At 48.7% G+C, this 23,859-nt stretch overlaps 1 protein-coding gene across 6 annotated transcripts in view; it reads left to right on the forward strand.

The window, feature by feature from the left end:
• The window catches only part of LOC135912910 (sphingosine kinase 1-like), a 111,497-nt gene that overhangs the window by 60,122 nt on the left and 27,516 nt on the right, over window positions 1-23,859 (forward strand). The window contains exons 2-5 of one of the 6 annotated variants that reach the window (XM_065445511.1): window positions 6,699-6,772; window positions 12,599-12,811; window positions 15,392-15,472; window positions 19,680-19,836. The exons of 1 other annotated variant lie outside the window; for it this stretch is intronic. In XM_065445511.1, coding sequence (XP_065301583.1) covers window positions 6,699-6,772; window positions 12,599-12,811; window positions 15,392-15,472; window positions 19,680-19,836 — 525 coding nt within the window. Of the gene's footprint in view, window positions 1-6,698; window positions 6,773-11,993; window positions 12,051-12,598; window positions 12,812-15,391; window positions 15,473-19,679; window positions 19,837-23,859 lie in introns of those variants that run through there. 4 more of the 6 variants (XM_065445512.1, XM_065445513.1, XM_070523787.1 and 1 more) reach the window with 4 other exon arrangements.

The following is a 23,859-nucleotide window of genomic DNA, read 5'->3' on the forward strand; positions in this document are numbered from 1 at the left end:
CGACTTAGCACCTTCGCACCGTCACCGCGGCAGCTCCTTGTATCTTCGGTCTTTCCGTATCTTTCGAGTGTATAAGCCATCCTAAGAGTACATCATCTCTGTGGCGGCAGGCGGCTCTACCGCTTACCTCGCTGTGTGTAGAAGCGATCCTTCTCAGCTATACTACTTCCTCGCTATCTCGGGCCTCTTGCTGCAGGTGCCCTTCTTCCTTTGTTTTCTTTTTTTCTTTTTTATGCGAAGCATATTACGAGAGCACAACCCAGCTCCTCAGGCGCGGCGGTGTTGCCTTCAATGACCTTTGACCCCATGCCATACCATGTGACACCGTGACGTCACGACAGAGGAGAAACGGGGCTCCAACTCGCGCCGTCGCTCGCGGCGTCGCGGCGGTATATAAGCAGCTGCGCTTGCCTCTGCTAGACATTTTCTAGGTGGCTTTGATCGGACGCGGTGAGCGTCGAGCAACGCAGCGTTCGGCGCGACAACGAAATTTCTAGGTGGCTTTGACTCAACTCTTGCAAGATGGGCTGGGTGCAGGGGCGTAGCCAGGGGGGGGGGGGCTTATGGGGCTTCAGCCCCCCCCCCCCGAAATTTTTTCGCGCTGTCCATGCACCGCCGACCAATGCAACCCCCGGCACAGAAAATCATTCTGGATTTGGTCTAGAACGTATTTTTCACGCTCGAAAAGCCATTTCACCTCAAAAATTGCGAACTCGGGCTGGATTTCGCGGCAACGCCCATGCACCGAGAGTCACATAACGCAAGCAGCCCCATCCGAGCACTAAGTTTCAAGGACGTTTTGATGGCGAACGGGCTCGCCGCGGCATCTCGCGGAGGCCGCAGAATCTACACTCTATCATGGAATCTACGGAGCGCGTGGATGTCAATTTCGAAACTTTATGCGTATAAAGTTCTCATAAACCTTTGACCTGAAAGGTGCATTGACATTTCCAAACGTGTGCTTTAGATTTTCAATTGCGGAACTTTGTAAGTTTAATGTTCCCATAAATATTTGACGCCAAAGGTGCATTAACTTTTCCAAAGTCGCACATCGGGCCATACAACGAGACTAGCGAAATCAACACACTATCAGACAAGTTGACAAAGCCCGCAGCGAGGCCCGATGAGACGAAGGCGTTGTGGTGGTTCATTCGTGCCGTCATGTCACATAAAAAATATCAATTTTTTTTTTCACCTGCGCCAAAGCATTCAGTGAAGACACTAAAGCCAACCAAGATAACTACGTTCTTATTTATTTATTCTACTATGACTTTTAATCGCGAGGACCACGTTGAGCCTCTTCATTTTTTTTGTTCTCGCTCCCCTACCCGGGGGCTGCCAGAGCCAGCCAGAGCGTATGCGTTTTTCTCGTGTTGCCCCGACCACCGCGCGGCGCACTTCTGTGCGCCTTCGGTTTTCTCTGGCCGAGTGCATTTTCGCCTGGCAGAGTTTTGGACGCTTTCTAGCTAGCAGACGAGAAAAAGAAACAATGGTCGCTCGCCGCCATCAATGTGGGGACTCGACGGATTGCACCGCGTTCGCTTGAGCGCAACCTCTCCAGAAAGTCTTGTCTCGCCAGTGTAGGATACCGAGCAGTATTTACATGGTTCTTGGTGGACCAAGCGTCTCGTGTTTTCTTCGATATTCCTTTAATAGCCACATTAGTTGACCAAAGTATGCATTCGATTGTGACCAACATACTTTCCTTTGCGTATTTTTTTTTTTCGTTACGGTTCCCCCGCCCCACAAAAGGAAAAAAAAATGTTGCGGCACAGCGAATTGTCGCATGGTGAAAGTTCTATTTTGTTACTTCTTCTGCGGAAAGTAATGGACCATGGGACGCTTCAGCTGCCGGATGCTCATTATATTATTGCGATAGCAATTACGTGGAGACTCTAGGGGCATGCCTGCCGTCGCTCTCATACTCCGCATAAAGAGGGCGATAACATCGTGACCGCGCGCCGCATGCTGTATGTGCGAGTGAAAGCGTGTATTCATGTATTTGAAGTCTAGGCAAATTATTTAAGAGGCAGCTTAGCTTGGGCTCAACTCCGACGCGGCCTATTCAGATACATGTAAAACGCAGAAACGCTTTTCTGAGATAACTCCTGAATCGCTTTTAATGAAATTTATTGCATTTGAGAGAGTAAGTTAAATTCTAGTGTCTGTTGGAAGCGGAATATCGATTTAGGGCCGGAACTTTGTTTAAAATATTTTGAAAAATTCCAAACTTCGAAAAAAAAGGACGAAGTTTACAAATTAAGAGCTCTGCATCAAGAACAGATATCGCGGTTCTGTACACGGCATCCATTACACCATTCAAAGCGGACAAATAGGATATGTCTATTTGTATCTTACATGAATTGGTTATGTTATGTACAAGGGTTCTGCAAGAGCCGTATTTCCATAATACTTAATTTTTTGAGACTCATGTGTAACATATAAATTTTGTCCGCTGAAGACGTACTACTATGTGCAATTCACGGAATTGTGATATCAATTTTCATTGCTGATTTACAGATTTATAAACTTAATTGTTTCGTTTTCTTAAACTTTTCGATTTGTGCCACTTTTCAATAAAATATTGACGACATAAATCGAAAATTCGAAACAAACAGGCACTAGAATTTAAGTTTTTTTTTAATGCAACAAATATAATTAAATTTGGTGCAGTGGTTGCCGAGAAAAACGAATTTTCCTTCTACGTGTATTTAGATATGAGCATCCGACCTAATTTTGCCTCTTAGGAGGAGGCCGAGCTACAATGTGAGATCGCTGAGATCGCGAATTGGAGATCGCTGAGATTTGTCTTTGTCCTGCAGGGGACATACAAATATGATGATGATAATGGTGAGAGCAGAGATGGTCAGCTGGCAGAGCGATGTTTCATAGGCATTGTGGTATGATGGGCAGCCCATATAGGATGGACAGTCGCATGCATGTAATGGTCAGTTGTGCTTTTTGGTCGATGGGTCTGGATAAATGGAGAAGCAACGTACATTCGCTTGTACCAGATGATAACGACAAACAAAAGAAGTTGCGAAGCTAGCGCTGAACCGAAATGTAATTCTCTGCTAACGAGAGGTAATGCCATACAGACATTACACAACATAATAATTCTTATTTGATGGTATCTATTACCATTCTTACCATTCAAAGCTTTTTCAGAACATAAGAAGGAAGTTGTAGTTGCTTCGAATGTAAAAAGAAATTATTAGGTAGGTTACCTGTTATCGGACATCGTCTATAGACACCTTGGGACAAGCGTACCCGAAGGAGTCGTAATGTGGTTCTGCAATGAAAACTGTTGCTAAAAAAATATAATTGTGAAGCTATGGCAGCTACATGTACCTGTCAAAGAAGAGTAAACATATTCTAAAGCGTAAGGTTGGGCCGCCACGCACTTGAAGCATAAACAAGAAGAACATAATCCTGTAATTTACTTTCTCAACGAGTCCATGCAAAGTCGTAGAGAAAGTCGTGCATACTTACTACCGATTAATGCCCCCGTTGGCCGCAACGACTGCAGCGCCACGTTGCCCTCTAGCAACCTTAGCACAAAAACTGTGTGCTAAAAACCATCTGTCCAGACAGGACACTTCGTATTCGGGTACATGATAGAACCGGTAATATTTTGTTCATTGCGCAAAGTTGATGCGTTGATTCTGAATGATTGCGTTGTTCCGCCGTCCAATAGGCGACCACACAGTGACTATAAATGTAAAACGAGGGATGGGATTAATTTTGACGTCATGGGATTTTTTTTTGTCGTGTTTCGGGCAAAAAGGCTGCTACGAGCAGCTTTCTTCAACGAAAAAACCAGTTCACCAGTTCGTTCAAGTATGTACCAACTGGCCCAGATTTCAACCCTTCTGCACAGCTTTCTTCCCCACTTTACCCCCGCAAAGCTGTATTTAGTTTTTGTGGAAATAAAGCATACATACATACATACATACATACATACATACATACATACATACATACATACATACATACATACATACATACATACATACATACATACATACATACATACATACATACATACATACATACATACATACATACATACATACATACATACATACATACATACATGCATGCATGCATGATACCCGCGCCTTATCGATACCGCCGCTCATTGGAGGGTGTCCACCGCGGTTGGAAGTCGAACCTGCGACCTCACGCTCAGCATATCATAAGAATACCACAGCCACTGGGCCAACTGCGTTGTGTTGAATTTGTTTGCGTCCTTAGTCATAGTCATGGCGTAGTCACCATCTGATAGCTAATGGCGTACGTACCTCGACGTTGTGCTCACGGAAGCCTTTAATTTGGCTCGCGCCCTTCGTAAGCGTTCCACCGTGTCTCTGCCAATGGCAAGGCCTCGCCTCGTGTTTGTTTCTCCGCATGGCAGAACACGCATAACTAGCAACAGCTGGGGACGGATCGAGGCAGCGCGAGCCATGTAACTATAGAGCTTCTGTCAAAAGAGAAACTGTGCTCTTGGCACCGTGCCACGTTATGCGCGACCACATCGCGGAGCGTCCTCTGTGCGTGTCGGCTTTCCTTCGCGCTTAATTACTGTTTTTGTTGGCCACGCTGGTCCGTCGCGCGAAATGACGAGGTTGGGATGATAAAAAAAGCTTCGTGCCCCCTTCCCCCCCCCCCCCCCGTTCCCGAGGCGCGCGCCCTCTCGCGTCGCTGCGAATCGCGGCCTTCTGCCTGATGCGCAGCTGCGGGATCGGAAGCGCTCGCTCAGGGAGCCATCAGTGACGTCACGTGTGGACTGCGCGTATTGACTGTTGGTGGTGACAACTTCTGTTCAGGTAAAATATAGGCAGGCCCAAGTCCTAGAATGGCCCCTCACGAAGAGCGATCGACCCTTTTTGCCCTGGAAACACAGAACGACGACACACACGCTGTTAACATTTTTTTTAGGAGCGGAAGTATATATTTTACGAGCGGAAGCATAGAAATGGTGGAAAACCATTCGCGAGCTTTCATGGCGGAAATTGGAAAGCAGCGAAAAAACAAACAAACAAGAAACGTGGACACAAAGGCAGAATGAACGGGCTAGATGCTTTTTTTTTTTTAGCGCTGTTTACCCCATTCGGTCATGAACACGTACGCCAACTTGTAAAGCAGACATCAGCGTTAAAGCACGAAACACGTGGGCACCAAAGCCGTCCGATCTCTCTGAAGCTGTCATGTCAACATGTCCAGCGGGTTCCCACTGATTCGTCGTCCGCGAATCGGACGATTTTTGACGCGCACTTGCTTTGACCGGTTTAAGCGCTCGAGTCGCACGGTACGATCGCGCTGGCGATCTGACGTATACCATACCAACATACGCCTCCGAGATCCGGTGGCGCGTGCTCTCGGAGGCCACGGTGTCAACAGCAAGCTTACGACGTGTTTCTATAGTACTAGAAGGGAAACTGGGCCGAGTTGGTGGCCATTCATGTTTCGTATAATAACAGCGCTAAACGGACAAGGACTTAGGCGAAGAAGGGCGCGACACTGGCGCTTACTCGCAACTGAAGTTTCTTTCGAGGAACACCGCATTTATTAAACACGGAGCCGACGGGGCAACAACTCAGGCCACTGTACATGCGCAGCAGTAATCATCCTGGTCGCGTGTCCAACCGCACGCGGACTTCCTCGAAATAAACTCCAGTTGTGAATCAGCGCCGGTGTCGTGTTCCTCTTTGCCCAAGTCCGCGTCCGTTTAGCGTTGCTACACTCATTGAAACGTGAATGTTCCGATAGAGGGAGCTGCCATCTGTCCCTCTTGCAGCGTCCGATGTGACGAGCGGCGCATTGGCAAAGATCGCATGTGCCGGCAGTTGTAAGCCGATAAGGAGTGTGCCCCTTATAGAAAGACTATGTGCCCCATATCCAATGATAGCACACGAACATGCAGAGATGCCAAGTGAAACCCCAATGTTCTCATACATCGTCCGGGGATCATATGTGAGAATATACGGGTTGCTTTTATGTGGGACCAATCTATATGTCCATGTCGGACTATTGGATATGGGGCATATGTTTTTTTTCTCTTATTCTTTTTGTTGCATCCATTAGCATTAAAGTGGGAAAAAGTGTATGTGTGAAGTGTGCAAAACGGGACTATATGATCTTTGCGTATCTTATATGAGCTTGACGTAGCTGAGTGTCGCCCACTCACGACACACACACGCACACGCACGCACACACCACGACGTCGACGACGCAGGCGGTCCTGCTAGGGACGCGATTCGTTGCATGCAGTTCAGCCACGTCACCGATGTGGGCGGACTGAATAGACGATCCGCTCTGGAATGCGCCTTAACTTGCGAAGCGCACGTTTTACTTGGCTAATATAATACCTGACGTGAATGCGCCTAAGACAAGACAAGACAGGACAAGATAAGACAAGACAAGACAGGACAAGACAAGACAGGACAAGACAAGACAGGACAGGACAAGACTGGACAAGACAAGACAGGACAGGACAAGACAAGGCAATGCGCATCCTGTTCACCCCAGGCGTTATCTTGGCCAAGTCGAGCGTGGGCATCAAAATAAGGCGCATTCACGAGTAACGGACGTTAAGTGAAGGATTTGCGGGAGTAAGATATGCGCGGAACGCCAGTGAAGTTCGCCTCAAGTAACAGCTCACATCGCCTCGGTTTTCATCTTTGCTCGATGCGCAGGCTTTCCAAACCTGCAGCCCGAACCTGAAGGTGGTAGCACCGGGCCGACCTGGTTGCGAAACGACGTATTCAGTGTAAGTTGTCGGGTACGTGCGGATTTGGTGCGTTCCGAAGCAGTCACGTCAGTCATGTGGTAGCTGGTCGCCGGGGACTTATTGGTCTGCTTGTTACGCAGCCTTCACGGTACTGCTGACACCGTGCGGATTTAACGAAACCAACGTGTTTTACTTACACTAGAAGCATAGCACGGGAAGGGTGAACGACAAAGACTAGACAAGACAAGCGCTAACTTTCAACCTGGGTTGAAAGTTAGCGCTTGTCCTGTTTTCTCTTTGTCGTTCGTCCTTCTCACGCTATGCTTCTAGTGTAACCGTGTATTACCAACCAGCCCAAGCCTATACCCTTCTGATGTTTTACTTTCCTGATTACTTGTTTTCCGCGTCTATATAGTATTAAATATTAAGTTCACTTCCACGCTGTATTGCTGCGAGCCCAGTACGACTCCCTAATTGCTCACCGCTACAAATGGCAAAAAGCTGCAGTACGACGGCCCTGCACACAACGCCATAAAATGTGACTCTTGGTGTAAGTTATGGGCTCTTATGGCAGGGCAAGTGAAGCGCTGTAGGTCGTGTTTGTACACTATGCTTCTCTGTCCCACCAACTGCGCACATTGCATGCAGAGAAAGACTATATGCGGTCTTGTCAACCACGATGGAAAGAAAACGGGCATACTTTCCGACAAGAAATTGGTGGCAGGGAATTATCCGTCGTTCGTGTCGCTCGTGTTCACCGTTAATCCATCCGTGATCTTCCAGTTCAGCCGGCATACATGTAGCGCATGGCAGAGTTACCGGTGGGCAGCAGCAAACGAACCCTCTTGTAGTTGTCGTTCCTGATTAGCCGACGTAGGAATAGCAAAACGCCGGATACCTGATGGCAGCAGAATAAAGCCCCTTAAACTTCGTAAAGTACTGCCACGCTTTGAAGAATGCCGCCTCCTCCTCGCGCGCTCTGGCCGAGGCCGACGCCGTGTCGCTATTGGCTAATAGCATCACGTGGGCCCGCGCGCCGTTCATCAACGCCATTTTTGCTCGAGAAGCGTCTACGGAGTGGCGAGGAGCACATGTTGGCGCCGTTGTTACGCTCGAGCAGTGTGGGCGGCGCCACGGTCGAGGAGGGAGCGTGAAAGATAGAAGAAACGAGGACGAGGGAAGGCGGTGGAGGAGAGTGTCGCTACTTTACGAAGTTTAAGGGGTTTTACAGCAGAAGCGCTTGCAGCGCCACCTTGATGCGCTTTGTTCAGCCACGACGCGCCTTGCGAACGTATTTGTCTTGCATCGCTGTTCTCGCAAAAAAAGGCGATAGATAAATAATAAGTCGACCACACAGCAAATGAGTCTTCCTGCTGAGGCGTTTGTACTTACTGCCAATAGGTCGTTGCAAGTTTAATTCATTAAATTATCTATCTCTAGTTGACCTCGGGGCCGCAAGGCGGCGCCATCGGCACTGGTGTGCATAGTAGATAGATAAGACGATAAAAAAAGATATCGCCATTAGGCCCGAAAGGCGAATCATTAATAGTAATGACGAAGTATTACACCACTGCACGAATCCGGTTGACATTTGCTTACTTACTAATTAAATTATCAAGCGTAGTGTCACGCGCGCACAGGCGAAACACGAACCGATCTCACTCGACGACCGCGCGAGCACACGCTCTTGGAACGGTGGCGTGATGAAGGGCGCGAACCGGGGGTAGCAAACGCTTCTGCTGCCTGCCTTCGGCGAATCTCCGAAAACTTGAAGATTGCGCGACTTCCAGGCACTAGGCGCGCGCGAAGGGTGCTCGTGCAGCCGCGCCAGCCGTCTGCGCGTCCCTGGAGACGGCTCCCGTCAACCCTAAAGCCCCTTAAACTTAGTAAAGTAGTGACACACCTCCTCCGCCTTCACTCCTGCTCGTTTCTCCTCTCTCTCACGCTCCTTCCTCGACCGTGGCGCCGCCTACACTGCTCGAGCGTAGCTACGGCGCCAACATGTGCTCCTCGCCACTCCGTCGACTCTTCTCGAGCAAAAATGGCGCTGATGCACGGCGCGAGGGCCCACGTGATGCTGTTAGACCAATAGCGACGCGGCGTCGGCCTCGGCCAGAGCGCGCGAGGAGGAGGCGGCATCCTTCAAAGCGTGGCACTACTTTACGAAGTTTAAGGGGCTTTAGTCAACCCAGCATCCTTCTCGGCTCATCCTCGCACGCTTCCCCTCGCACCCACAACAAACTACTCGCGTGGCGCGATAGGACTTCACACGGAACATTACGCGGTAATGAGGCAAATTCTCTTGTGGCGGTATTTTGGAAGAGTCCACCTAGTGGACTGTCCATTTCGGCCGCTGCTGATTGGATGGCAGCTGTGCGAGCAAGGAGGAGGCGAGTGGTCCTATAGCCAATCAGGAACGGCCGAAATGTACAGTCCACTACGTGGACTCGTCCAGAATACCGCCGCAACTGTGGAGTGCATGCCGTATAATTGCTATCGCTCCAAACTGTGGCTGGTCTCCTTGAAGCTGTAGAACTTAGAGACAGCAATGGAGAGGGTGAACGTCGGCGCGGTGAGCATAACCGAGATATGTTTGGAAGATAGGTGGCGCATATGTTGGAAGGAACTATATATAGAGTGACGTACGTAGGTTGAGTAGAATTGGCACGTGGCCGCAGGATGGTGTAATCTTTATTTTATTAGGATGGTGTAATCTTTATTTTATTATAGACGGCAAAGGATTTAAATGAAGACTTACGCAATGGGATTAAGCCCAGAGCGCCGAACCTGTGATATTTTTATACGCATAGTTCAATACTTCAAAATTCTGATTTAAGTGTCGACACTGCAAAGCCCTTACTAGCATTACTGATACGTTGTAGCTGTGTTTCAGTTATTGATGAATAAAAGAAAGTTCATTACTAAATAATAATGTTAAAGTAACATATTTCATTGTTTCTTGCTACGAATTCACTCTCCAAAGCCAGAAATGAAAATCAATGACTTGGTCTAACTTTTCTTGATAGGGAAGAGTGTGATCATTGCGGGGATAAAGTTGCATACGAATTAACCGAAGTACTGTGCTCAAGTTTAGTGCGACATGCCGCCGCTCCACTCCAAAAGGGAATTCACTCATCACATCATCATCGCATATGTCTCTCCCGTACTCCGTCAACCGCAATACATCGACAACTGACATACGTAGACGGATAGTAAAACAAACTAGATCTTCCTTGTTTACTGGATACCGCGGTCCAAACAAATTTAGCGTTCGGGTGTATACTAGAGAATTCTAGCTTCTCGTCGAACCTATTACGTTCTTTTCGGAATACCGGGTTACCGGAGACGTAAACATAAGCGACCGGGTTGGTGGCACCATCTGTTAGCGCGGAGTTTAGCATATAAAAGACCGAGCTGTTATTGCAGTAAGCAGGCGTGCGCTATTCAGCTGCTGGTGCACATTTTTGGCAGCGGCATCTTCATTGCCCCGTGGAATTTTTCAGTCTTTCTGCGACATGAACAACCACGTTAACACAAAAAACTATGTAATGCGTTGTGATTTGACAAACTGTCGCAAGGTGTCGCAACCAGCGTTGTTACCACAGTCAGGTAACCCGGTATTCCGTGAAGATTGACAGCGGGTTTTCGCATTACCGTTTACGGAATACCGGGTTACGGAAAAGGCAACAACGCTTTTATCGACGCTTTGTCACACACAAAAGAAATAAATTGTAAGGTTTTAAATGCCAAAACCACGATCATATTGCGAGGCGCGTGCCGCAGTGAGCGGGGAGGGGGGGTGGGGGGGGCTGGATTAATTTTGACCATCTGGGATTCTTTAGCGCACACCCACTGCATGGTACACGAAAGTTTCTCTCTCTCTCTTCTTTTCTGAATTCTGGCCCATTTGGAATGTGGCCGCCATGGCCGGAATTGAAGCCGCGACCTCTAGGCCAGACGCGCAACACCACTTGTGACGTATTTCAAGCGGAGATCACACAAAGCTAATGTACTGCACTGAGCTGCCGTATTCTGCTCTACTCCTGCGTGTAAAACGTCGGTGGCGAAATAATCGTTCACGTGCTTTTTTGTGATTTTCATTTGGCGAAAGTAATCGATCAGGCAACGCAAAAAAAAATTTTTTTTTTTCGGACGCATTGCAGTTAAAACAAAGCGTCCCTAGATGTCGCCACCAGCTTTGCTACGGTAAAGCCCCTCAATTTTCCAAAAGTAGCGCCATTCTTAGATCTTTCCGCCACCCCGCTCACCCAGGCGCTTCCTCCTCGACCCCTCCTGTCGCCCCAGCCTCCTCCGCTCCCCCATTGGCCAATCTGTGTCACGTGAAAGCGGGCCCCGCGCTTTTGTATATTTTTTTCTTTCCGGCGCAGAGCAGGCGCCGCGCTTTTGTATATCTTTTCTTTCCAGCACGCTGCGACCCCCATTCTTGGGCCTACGCGACGAAAGTACGGCAGGCGGTTTGAAGGAGCGCGGTAGTTTTATACAATGTGTTAGGGCCGAGTGCTTAATTGCGATGCCGTGCTGCTGCGCCTACGGTTGCCACAACAGACTCAGTGACGGCAAAAAGCTTTTTGCTTTACCATCCGCCGGGCGCAACGCAAAACGAAGAAAAGTGTGGATTCACAAGATCGGGCGGGCTGACTTCGAGCAAGTGGCTAAGAACGCGCGGCTTTGTGAAGTGCCACGGCTCCTCCAACCTCTTCTTTTGACGCCCGTGTCAAAACGGGCCCGTGTCCAGTGCATTGGGCGGCGCGTTAAAGAACGCCAGCTGGAAAAAAATTAATCCGGAGCCCCCATTATGTCGTGCCTTATGAGATCGTGGTGTTGGGATGTAAAACCCAAGAATCAACTTTTTTTCTGTCTTGTGTGCCTTGACTGTTCCAGTTAACGGAACACTGCTTCCGTGTGAAAACTTACAACGCAAAAGAATACAGACGCACGTAGTATACAGAGATAAAATTAGCACTTCAACAAGAGTGTTGCTGGTGCCAGTGAGGGGAGGGGGATAATTATTTTCTGAACCTCTTTCCAGTTGTCCCATCAAGTTCCTTCTTTTTTTTTCTATGAAATTCTAACCATTTGCACTGTAATAAATAAATAACGATTTCATATGCTGGTACGTTGTTCAAATTATCTATACCGCCTATGTGTGAAAACGTTGCACATGACCACCACAACCTGTGCATGAGCTACGTACATCTGTAAAAGGCGCGGAACAGAAACGGCCCTGCTGCCAGGCATTGCTGACCGCAGACAGTCGGAATCTCTCACGCGCCGGCCGAACAAAAGCATCCTGCAGGTACGTAAATTAACCTACGAAACCACGTGCACATACTTTCACGCTGTCAAAACCTGATACTCTGGTAATTACTCGCGTGTCTGAGCACACCGGGTGCTTGTGTCGTGTTTCAGCAACACGAACTTTCAACGTGCGCGCGCTTTACGCCGTAAATACGCCTTGAATAATGGTGCTTTTCTCTATTTCTTCCGCAAATCCGACACGACATTCTTAAGGCCAGTTACCGACTGACAAAGCAAGATCTAGATTGAAAAAACTGCTCCGCAGGACTCGAACGAACTTTTCCGCGGATTTCCTCCCGTAGCGTGTTAGCCGTCGTCTGCTACGGGAGGCCCACCACCGGCGGCGCCACCGTCGAGGCCGCGCCGAGCGGAGGAGGAGGGATGTGAATGGCGCTACTTTGGGAGATTGAGGGGTTTTATGCTACGGCCTACCACGGCTCCCGTAACCCGGTAATTCGTACTACGGCGAGGCGTTTCTCGTACGTTTCTGTATACTAGCCACAACTCTACGCTTTCGCCAAGAAATGCAGGGGTGCTGCTGCGCAGGCCTCGGTGCGCAGGCAGGACGAAAGCGACGACGGCGTGTTCAGGCCGTTGGCGCTGGACTCGCTGCCCAAGGGGCCGCGGGTGCACCGCGAAAGTCGTCGCGCGTTGAACGTTGAGGACTGGTACACTTCGAGCGTCGCGGACACCGCGACCACCGCGGTAACCCTTGTCACCGTGCCGGTCCTCAATGGCTCGAGCACCGAAAGCCGCCAGGTATTATAACGCCTCCGGGCAAGCCGTCCCGCGGTGGCCTCCCCAGAAAGAGTTGGGAGCTTGAGCTTGTTAGTAGGGAGCTTTAGATTAGGGGACGCAATGAAGCGGCTTGCGTACGCAAGAACTAGCCGCGATGGTACTTCGGTCTTTGCTAACCAAAGAGGATACAGGAACTATTATTGCAGTTATCTAGTGCATATCCCGCTCGGCTGCTGGTGCGAAGTGTCGACGGTGACGTAAGTGTTGATGTGCAGCCTTTCTTTAGAATTGGAACAATTGACCCACGTAACACGGACACTTTCATAACGTGTCGTGGTTGGACAAAGCGTTACGAAATGTCTTTACAACTGTATGTTGCTGCCGTACCATACAGTTAGTGTCGCTAACTATATGTGCCGCCCTCATCTCCGGCAACCCAGTATTACGTGAACATTGGCACGTTTACAGACGCTCTAAAACTATCCATAGAAAATTCTAGCTTGTCCGTAATCCATTAGCCTTTGCGGAATTCCTGGGCCATGGAAGACGAGTAGCAACGCTGGTAGTGCCATCTGCTGGCGCAGAGTTTTAACCATAGAGGACAGAGCTGTTATATAGCAGTGACCAACCGAATTGTGTTTAACTGCTAGTAAAGTGTCGGCGGCGATTAAGTCGTTAACGTGCCGTCCATCTTTATTTTTTTAGCGAGAACGCCCACTTATGCTTGGACAAATCGTCACCAGATGTCGCTACCAGCGCTGTTGCCGTCTTCTCCAGTATAACCCTGTATTCCGGGGGCTACAATACGTATAAACCGACAAGCTATTATAAAGCTCGACTATATCTTGCGAGTGACAAGTTTGGCCACACAGTCCTCTAGTAGGCGTCCGGTACCAGACAGGCTGCACTGAGGCCCGCGAAGGGCAGCATCGTTATTCAGCCTCTTAGTAAAGCTTAGTGCAGTAAAACTTAGTGAAGCATTACAGCTTACTGACTGTCGTAGCACCGCAGACGTCCACGGCGACTGGTAGCGCCATCGTGGGACGGTTTGTTCAACCACAGCACCTTACAACCGTTTTTCTGTTTTGTCATTGTTCAGCAGTAGCAGAGAGGGGAAGAACTCGTTTCACGCTAGTAGTCATCGCTTCCAACGCCTTTGCACTGGCACCCGCAAGATGGCGGCACCAGCGCTGCAGCGCTTCTCAGCTATCCCGGAGTTGTTTGCAAGACAGGCTAAACCATATATAACAGCGTACGGATGAGCAGCTGGTCATGCCGTAGAAACATCATTGCGCTGGTTTACGCGTTGTGCATGTTATGTTACACTAACACGTATGGCTAAAGCTCTCTGCTAGTCTTAGCCGGTCCACGTGGGTATTGCCGTTTAGGGAATACCGTTTTGCACGAGAGCAGCAGCGCCAGTGGCGACATCTTGCGACGCTGAGTTTAACTTGAAAACGGGAACTATGAGAGTTTTTAACTTGTCCACATAACATATTGCCCTTCGTGGAATCATCGGAGACGTTGACGGCAGGAGCATCTTGTGCCACTTCGTTCACCTACAAAGTGTCAGAAACTTACGTTGGTTTTATCCTGTTCATGCCGAAGAAAAATAAAGAAAAAAGGAAGAGGTATTACGTGTTCCTAATCATGCTGTTTTCCAACACATTTGCTCCGACAACTGAGTAACAACGTTGTCCGGCCGGCAATAATAGTTTTCTACGGTCTGCTTGAACTCTACGTCACCAAATGACGCGCCACTATTGCTGCTGCTCGGTCTAAGTCTCTAGAAGAACTTGTTTTGTGCACGCTGGTACTTATAAGGCTGCTGGCTAGGCCTCCGGCATTCCGCAAACGGTAATACGTTTACGTACGGACCCGTTCACTGCGGTGCAATGTACAAATTATCATCAATGAAAGTTTTAGCTTGTCCGTAAACGTATTACCTTTTGTGCAATACCGGGTTACTGCAGGGGAGGGTGTGCAAGGGGTGTACAGTAGCGGCATCTTGCGACACCGAGTTTAACCGGAGAGTGCAGAGAGCTAATACTGCAGTGACTTGTATTCTACTTCCGCTGCGAAGTCGTACGTGCTAGATAGGTACTCGTTAACATGCTGTGCTTTAGTTATTTTGCTTTGACGAGAAGACTCCCCCGACGCAGATAATTAAAACGCATTGTAGTCTGGCAAAGCGTCACAGGGTATCGTTACCGTACCTTTCCTACTTCCTAGTCCACGTACGGGCCATTAGTGCGTATAAGCAGTAAAGTTTGCAGACAAGCAAACTCTAATAGGTGCTACCTAGCTGTTCGCGTAGGCCCGTTGTGAGTAACGTAACCTCAATGAACGTAATGCTGACACCCCCCCCCTCCTCTTTTTGCTGATCATTCGGCGTCAACTATAAAGCAAAACGACGACGACAAAATTCTTGCGCGTCGTAGTTACACTCGTGCCCGCAAGATGTCGCCACTAGCGTTGACGGACGTGCGCAGACAGATCAGAACTCTTTTGTTACTGAAGCGTTTCAGTCTTTGTCGAAAGTTTCGAAGCCGTTTTTTGCGCGAGTGTGACGACGCGATCGGTTTTCGGGCCTCCTTGCAGCACTCCTGTAGCGCAGCGTACAAAACGTGCTGCACGCAAGTGCGCTTCGCGGACCCGTCTGTCCGGCCCTCCATGTCGGAAGTAAGTCTTCGTCAAAAGTATCGGAGCCACTTCGCACTCTCGGCGAGTGACACGATGTGAGCCTTTGCAGGGGACGCGTAAATTTCACCGAGTTGGCCGCTCTAAATACACGCCTCGCAAATACCTCCGCGTGCTCGCACCTCGAAGAGATTGGAGGAGTAACGAAGCACGATATGAAATGAAGGGTCCGGTGCATAGACCTCGAATCCCTATGGCGAAAATACTTGCAATCCTCCACAGCGTCCTAAATTTACTCTGCTAGCTTTTTTTTTACGAACCAGATTCTCAGGAGGTGTGTGTATACGTTGCCATGACGCAGACGGTGGTCATGGGGAGAGAGAACATGGCGACTTTTTGGAGCGAAAGCTCTACTCGAGGTATACGACTCCCAAGGTCAATCTCGGCGCGCGTTTGACCTTCAGCCGCCGGCGCGCAAGTGCGAAGGTGTGACGTCGCGTCACGTGATGCGCTGCGGAGGGGCGTCGCAGCTGCGCTCGCTCGAGCCTCGCCTCTGTGTACCACGTGACGAGGCGAGGGTTTAAACAGCTGCTTCGCCGCCGCTTGGTCGCTCAGTCTCGCCATGGATGAAGCACGCGCCGGAGCGAGCGCTTGAACTCTTCACCGCAGGCCCCAGGCTGAGTCTGAGCACCCTGCCGATGTAGCTCGCCTGGAAGAAGTACTGAAGAAGCATTGCAGCCAACAGCCTTCGCTACTCTTCGTAAACTTCAATAAGAATGCCAGAACCGAACTTAAATTTCTGCGACTGCTACAAGATGATCTTGGGATAAACTTAGTTTCTGGTCCTAACGTGACAGCTACACAATTTAATTCTGCCTTGGATTTGGTATACCAGCGCCTGCCGCCTAGTTCTAATATGTTACCGTAACCCAAGTTCTAACTGCGAGCGACTACTTTACAGACTATAAATCAATCTTTACCTTAGTCAAGCCACAGCAAGACACTGATGAAGCCTCTGATGTGCAGTGAAACATTCAAAGAAGCAAAACCGGGTCCAACCATACGTAACAGAGCTTTCGCTGGTATAATTAAGTTCAAGCCACGTTGAACCCCATCCACTTTTCTGGCAGTTGTTCCTGCTACATCAGGCCGCTCGACGAACGAGTAGCAGCATATAGTAGTGGGCGACCGAGACAGCGAGCTAGAGGCGAATGCCAAATCGTCACGATGTTCTATCACCAGGTGACCACCTGCTGTGTTCGACGTCATGACACACACACGCCTCCTGGGAAACTCAATGCGAAACTGCAAGGTTCTTAAAAAACTGTTATAGTAAGTTATTTGGGATGCTCCGAGAGTCGCCTGTATTTCTTTCCCTAGGTTTTCGAGGTCAAGGACCCTCACTTAACGCAAATAATTAAGAAGAACATGTCGGAAATGTAGGTACTCCATTTAGGCAGGACACACACGTGACACATGAAGCAACTTGTGATGCAGCGCGCGACCAGTTGAAAACGTGGCGGTTGCGCCACCTGTTGCGCAGTCAAGCGCTATTGTTTCGGTACGACTTGGTCCTACCAATCGCACGCGGTTTTGCACCACGTGTCTCTTGCCCGAGTCAGCAGATAACGGTCGTTCTTTCAAAAATCTCGAAGCCACTACGCGATTGATACGGCCCGTCTCTCTCAGTCCGTTTGTTGCGTTGGGTCAATAAACCCAGTAAATCGATCAATCAACCAATCAGTCAATTAGGCCGTCAATCGATGAATATTTTGGAATGGCCCCTAAGGTCCCTCGTGTTCCAAAGCTCAGAATAGTCCTCAGTACCACAGCCCTCCAGCCCACTCCACCTTTCCTCCTCAATCTCGGTGATTTTGGGAGCAAGGAAAGTTGTGTATACAGGGATGTCCTAGCAAGCAACCCAACGACAGGTTCCCATCACCGGCGGAGTGGCTTCGAAACTTTTGGCCAAGTCTGCACACGCGTTGCCTTTGTTCCGTCGTCATAAGGTTTTACGAAGTGCGATTGTAGATGTCTCCTTTGCATGCACATCAGAACTCTGGGCGTTAGCTGGGCGACTAAGTCTCTTAGAAGCCAAGCTTTCTTTACTACGCAAATACCGTGGTACATTCTATAGAATGCAGTACTACGTGAGTACCAGCGTTTACTCTGGAACGTGCAACGAGACCTGTATAATATGCCTTAGAACGACAGAAAGCTAAGCCACTTAGTAAGGATTCATTATGCAAAATAGAAGTGAGGCGTGCAGACAGGACACAAGAGTGGAGAAGTGCACAACACGAACGCCGATGGACAACACGGCGTTCGTGTTGTCCACTTCTCTACTCTTGTGTCCTGTCTGCACGCCTCACTTCTATTTTGCATAATATGCCGCAGATTTTGCAGCGATGCCTTTGCTGGTGCTATTCCTCTTCGCGCTTCCTCAGTGGTCACAGCGACGCTCCCCGCGTGGGGTCGCTGGGATCAGCCGGCCGTGAACGGGGGACGATGATAACGAGCGGCGTAGGATCGGGCGCAAGGGCATCGATACAATATGGCGGCGCCGTCTGCAGTTCCGCAGTTATAATTCATCGTCTAACGCCAATAATTAAAAAAAAAGGTCGTCGGTAACATTTGGTTCCGTACGCAATCACTCTCTAAACGCATTTTACTCTATGCAGGATTCACCGTGCCCCCCCAACAATGATCTTCATCAATCTTTCGTGCATTTCACTCCGTTAAAGTTCTCTGCGGTTGCCAGGTGGCTCTGGCTAACAACCCCCCCCCCCCCCTCAAGGGCTACATCTATAGAAAACATATACGTAGCCATGTTAGTGGACGGATGGATAGCCATCGCTGCGGCACAATTGGTAGTGCAACGCGCGCGTTGTGCGGAGGTTGTTGGTGCGGCTCCCACCGGCGACATGTTGCCTTTTCGTCCACTTTCATTTCCCTTTTCTGTATTATATTCAACGCTTTAATTTCAATCGCAGTTAATTACCCCGATGCTGTCTTTGGCTTCAGGTTGTCATTAACTAAAATCAAGAATGTTGGTTCTTGCACGACAATAAGCGTTCGGGGAGGCCGCCTGCGTCGCTGACTGACGACAGCTTTTATCAAATTTAGTGCTTCGTTGGCACAATTGTCAACCGGTGTGGGGACTATGCGGGGAAGTAGTGTAAGATACGTAGAAGATTAACTATATGTGTAATTAAATGTATATACCTTTACTTTGGCTAGTTAAAATGGGGGGCAAACACTTTCTGATTCCCCCTCGTAATTGATTCAAAATACATTTAATGAATTTTTGTTAGTTAGTCGTGTTTTCGTTTCCATTTCTCGTTCAAGTAACGGCCGCCTCTTTGAATAATCCAGCTCAAGCACTAGAATTACGTTATGCGCAACGGGCTACTTTTTTTTTGAAAATTCCATAAACCTTCGAAACGATCACCCCGGACACTATACCACCACAAATGTGCTGATTAACGGCTCGGTTGTCTACGGAATTGCGCTACGAAATCGCAGAAACTACCAAAATATCCTCACTGCAACGAACCATCGACTTCAACTGCATCATTCCTTCAATAAATCGAATAGCCTTCTAGAAAACGTTCGGGCCGTTAGGTTATATACTTTACAGTGTTTGACGTAGTAGTTGTGCGGAAACCCGCAAGGTGGAGAGAAGTAATGAATAAAGGGAAAATCAGACATCCACCTGTTCGTAGCAATTGCTACAAAGGAAACCCATACGTGTTCCTCGGAAGAAAAGCCTCATAGTTGAAAAAAAATTCGTCCTGGTCCGGGACTCGAACCCCGGACCACGACATTGGGTGGATGTCTAATTTTCCCTTTATTCATTACTTATCTTCACCTTGCGGGTTTCCGCAGAACTACTACGTCAAACTCTTGCCTTTGCTTTGTGTTGTCGACAAATTCGACTTCGCCCTGCCATCTGCTAGCCGCCTGGTTAGCTTAGATGGTAGAGCGGCTGCCCCGGAAGGGCGGTGGTCCCGGGTTCGAGTCCCGGACTAGGACGAATTTTTCTTCAACTATGAGGCCTTTCTTTCGAGGAATCCGTATGGGTTTCCTTTGTAGCAATTGCTACGAACGGGTGGATGTCTGATTTTCCCTTTATTCAATACTTTACAGTCGTCGTCGGCGCTTTACGCACAGTTTTCTTTCCTTTTTTTTCAATGCTCATACAAGCGTGTGTATAGCGTCAACGCCCCCCGCACTCGCATGCCGCCAGTCGCAGGCCGAGGATCCGAGCACGAGTCCGGAGAGCCCGGAGTCGGGCCCCTTCCGCGTCGACCACCTCCTGGAGCTCCCCAGCGAACGCACGGCCGTCACCACCGATTTGCCCATCGCGACCGATTCCCCCGCGATCGGCAGGTCCGCCGCGTCCGGTGAGATTTGCTCGCGCTGGCAGAAAAATACATAAGTAAAAAAAAATCTCGCTCTCCCGTAATCGAGAGATAGATGTAAAGATGTAAGGGACCCTGGGCCTCCGTCAAGCTGCTGCGACAGCTTTTTGCCCAGGTGTCCCTCCAGTTCCTTCTGTTTCTGGCAAATAAAATTGATTTATTGATTGATTGATTGATTGATTGATTGATTGATTGATTGATTGATTGATTGATTGATTGATTGATTGATTGATTGATTGATTGATTGATTGAAATGGCCACCGGCAAAGCAGACTGGTTGGAGACGATACCATATATAGCCGCGATCTTGAAACGGGTGTATAGAGCAGCGTTCGCAACGGCACACACCACAGCACCAAACCGCACCACGCATACGCCGTGCTGTGCACTGTGGTCCATGTGCACGCAATAGTTTCCTGTCACAGAGAAGGAACCTCACTGCAAGTCTCGTCTCGATCATACAGCCATCCGCGGCGGGCCGGACACGCCGCGGAACTCGCGGACCGCTGGCGTTGAAAAGACCACTCGGCGCCAAAACGTGACAATCAAGTGTGTATAGCGCCCTGAATCTGCCTTTTGAACGTCGCCTTTTGGATGTGTCAAATAAAGCTTCAGCGTACTAGAAGTTACAACTCGAGCGATATCGTGAACATTGGGAGGAACTCGGAAGCAATATTTTTGTGTAACTTGTTTAGGAAGTAAATAGCGTACGTGATGCGGTCTTGACTGGTTGCCCGGATGATCTCGTTTCGTTGTCGCTACTTGCCTTGATGTTCTAGTTTCAGTGCCCGGATAACGGCTCTGGCTTTTTGGCTCAAGGTCGCTCGAAGGTCGCCGTCACGAGAAGCGAAATGTTCATGCCTAGAAAGCGAACATCCGCGCAGCAAATGGATATCTCTTACTTGCGGCGACGTGTCCGCTTTCAGACCGATCTAGCAAATACCTTTTTTTACTTTAATGCGTTAGGTACTAAACGCTTTTCGTACTAAGCACTGTTTCTTGGGAGTGTAACCGTTCTCGCGGGCCTATGCCGAAGATGTAGTGTGTAGTCTAAACACAGCGGTAAAAACAGCACGCTGGAACGGCATACCACAGTGTTGCATACCACCGTGTTGCAACACGGTGGTATGCCGGTATGCAACACGGTCGCACCGGTTGCACATGTGCAACCGGTGCGACCGTGTGGTACGGCGCGATGGCACGGTGGTATAATTAAGCGGTGCGCTGTGGCATTCGTCGCTCGTGGCAGATGGCGTTTTGAGACGCTGCGCCACATTACTATGCAACTTACTCTGGTCTGCTTCGGACCACCGTCAGAATTCCCACTTCGCTCCGCGAAGAGGTGTGTCGAGTGAGCTCCCGAACAACACTTTTCATTGGGAAGCCAACTGGCGACCCTTGACCAGGCCCGGCGAGCCGCTGTAACCAGTGGGGCCCTGGAGGAGGGGCTCCACCCACCATGACCAAACAGTCTCTGTTACAATAAACGTTTACTCTCTCTCTCTCTCAGTGTGGTGAACGCAGCTTAAATCGTCGATCCGGATGGTCCAAGAGGTGCGACGTAACGCTAATGCGCCCGCCGTGGTGGCTGTAGTAAGCTGTGGCCTTGCGTTGCTAAGCCTGAGGACGCGGCATCGAAACCCGGCCGCAGAGGCCAAATTTCGATCCCGTTTAGGTTAGGTTAGAGCGACGTAATGCCAATTCAGCCGCCGTTGTGACGTACGTGGCTATATGACCTTGCGCTACTAAGGCCGAGGACGCGGGATCGAACTCATTCCGTCCGCTAAGGTGGCATTTCGATTGGGGTGAAATGAAAAAAAAAAAGGAACGCCTGTGTATCGTGCTTTGGGTGCTCGCTGAAGAACCGCACGTGACCAAAATCAATGCGGATTCCCCCACTACGGCGTGCCTCGTAATCAAACTGTGGTTTTGGCACGTGAAAACCAATACAGCATAACCACCACGTAGAACTTAATATACCTATTGAACAATAATACAGCTTCGCTGGTCTTTCACCTTCAAATAGTGGAAGGGTTCTCAACATTTTTTTTTGCCTACCTAATTGCATTGGAGCGAGTACGGACCTCCTAGGACAGCAACAAGGATGGTGGTATATTTGCATTTCGGTGGCATACGAACACGCGTTCGATGGTGCCTGGAGCGTCAAGGCGACTCCTGCAACGACAAAGTGCGGAAAACATGCGTGCGCGCCACGTGGTGGTGAACTCAACATGCATGTTCAGTTCATGATGTTGAGTTCATGTTCTACGACGACAACGATCAGAAATAACCTTCGAAGTGCCAATACCAAGATCCTTGAAATCGCTGTCGTCTCACGAATTGTCTAAAAAAAAATAATTGAACTTTGCTTTCAACTAAGCTTATAGTGAATTCGGTTTGTGTGTTTGATCGCGAGGTCTTGCAAACCAAAATTCAAGCCATTCCAACTTGGTTTATTATTATTGACATTTTTTTTTTGTAGGGCTAGGCCAAAGGCTCACTGCCTGACGAGGCCCACCTGCCTGGTGACAGACGACACATTTGGCACATTTCACGTTAACAAGCGACTACGTTGTCATAAAGACCAAAGAAAACCAGTACGCATAGCGCATAAATAGTCCCCGAATATAAGATTTCCTTTTAAGGTATAACAGATAAAGGACGCCGAATAAACATCATAAATTGATAAACACAAACACACACCTTCATTAACATGTATTTGTAGTAGGCAACCATCTTGTTTGTAGTGGCGGGTGAAAGTTTGCGCGAGAAATGTTTAGCAAGCACGTCGCCCCCTGCCCCCTTTTTTTCATGTGCAATAATAATAATAATAATAATAATAATAATAATAATAATAATAAACGCTTGGTCACTTTTTGAGTGCTCTTGTTTTCAGTTCGTTGGGCATCACATTGCTATAATCTTCGAAATAAATGCTCTGTCAGGGCCATCTCTGAAAACCTGTGCATTCTTTCCGCGAAGGCTGCTATATACACGGACCTTGCGCGTTAGACGTTAGCACGTGCTTCGTCAGCCCACGTAAACACTGTCTGGTTGCGTGTGACATCATCCTCCTACCCTGTTTTTCTCCACCTCGTTCAGAGAAACTTACATTCATTGCGCTCCATATTCTTTCTTTCTTTCTTTCTTTCTTTCTTTCTTTCTTTCTTTCTTTCTTTCTTTCTTTCTTTCTTTCTTTCTTTCTTTCTTTCTTTCTTTCTTTCTTTCTTTCTTTCTTCTCGTGTTTTGCCTCTTCGAACACGTATAGGCTTACACGCAATCCAGTTCGAAGTGCCCACGTGCCAACACTCGAGTTGTCCTGCGCATTTCTGTTTTGCTCTCTCGCTTTTTTCTTCTTTTTGTCCCGGCGCTGGTTAGAGTAGCAATGAAAAAAGAAAAAAACATTTTAACCACCTGTCTTCTGGGCGTGCGTGCGCCTAATAACAGAAAAAAGCTATATTCGATCTTCTTTTCAATCTTCGATGTCCGTATTTTTCGAATTCGAAACTTTGCTAAGCGGCATTAAACGGGCGAGGCATCTTATATGTCACCCGTGTAAGCGTTTTCTCTCCGACAAAGTCCATGTGTGGGTCGGACCATAGATCCACAGATGGTATAGTTCGGCGGGCCCGCGGCTTGAATGTATATCAGCACCGGGCCACGTACTTTCGACACGCGGCGGTCCTCGACTACTCCGCTAGAACTATATCTCTCAAACGTTTATTTGCGATTGGAAGACTGCGCTGTTGGAACTACTCCGGAATAATACCGGCTTATAGGATGGGCCGTATACAGGAGTGGACAACAATACATTTCGCATCTTCAGTCGTGTGAGATAGACACCTCGGAACGCTGTATCACGGCCTCATCCCAGACCGTTGTAGCCCCAGACTGTGCGTGTGTGCGCGCGCGTGTGTGTGTGTGTGTGTGTGTGTGTGTATATATATATATATATATATATATATATATATATATATATATATATATATATATATACAGCCTCTT

Source organism: Dermacentor albipictus, chromosome 8, assembly GCF_038994185.2.
Source record: "Dermacentor albipictus isolate Rhodes 1998 colony chromosome 8, USDA_Dalb.pri_finalv2, whole genome shotgun sequence".
NCBI lineage: Eukaryota > Metazoa > Arthropoda > Arachnida > Ixodida > Ixodidae > Dermacentor > Dermacentor albipictus.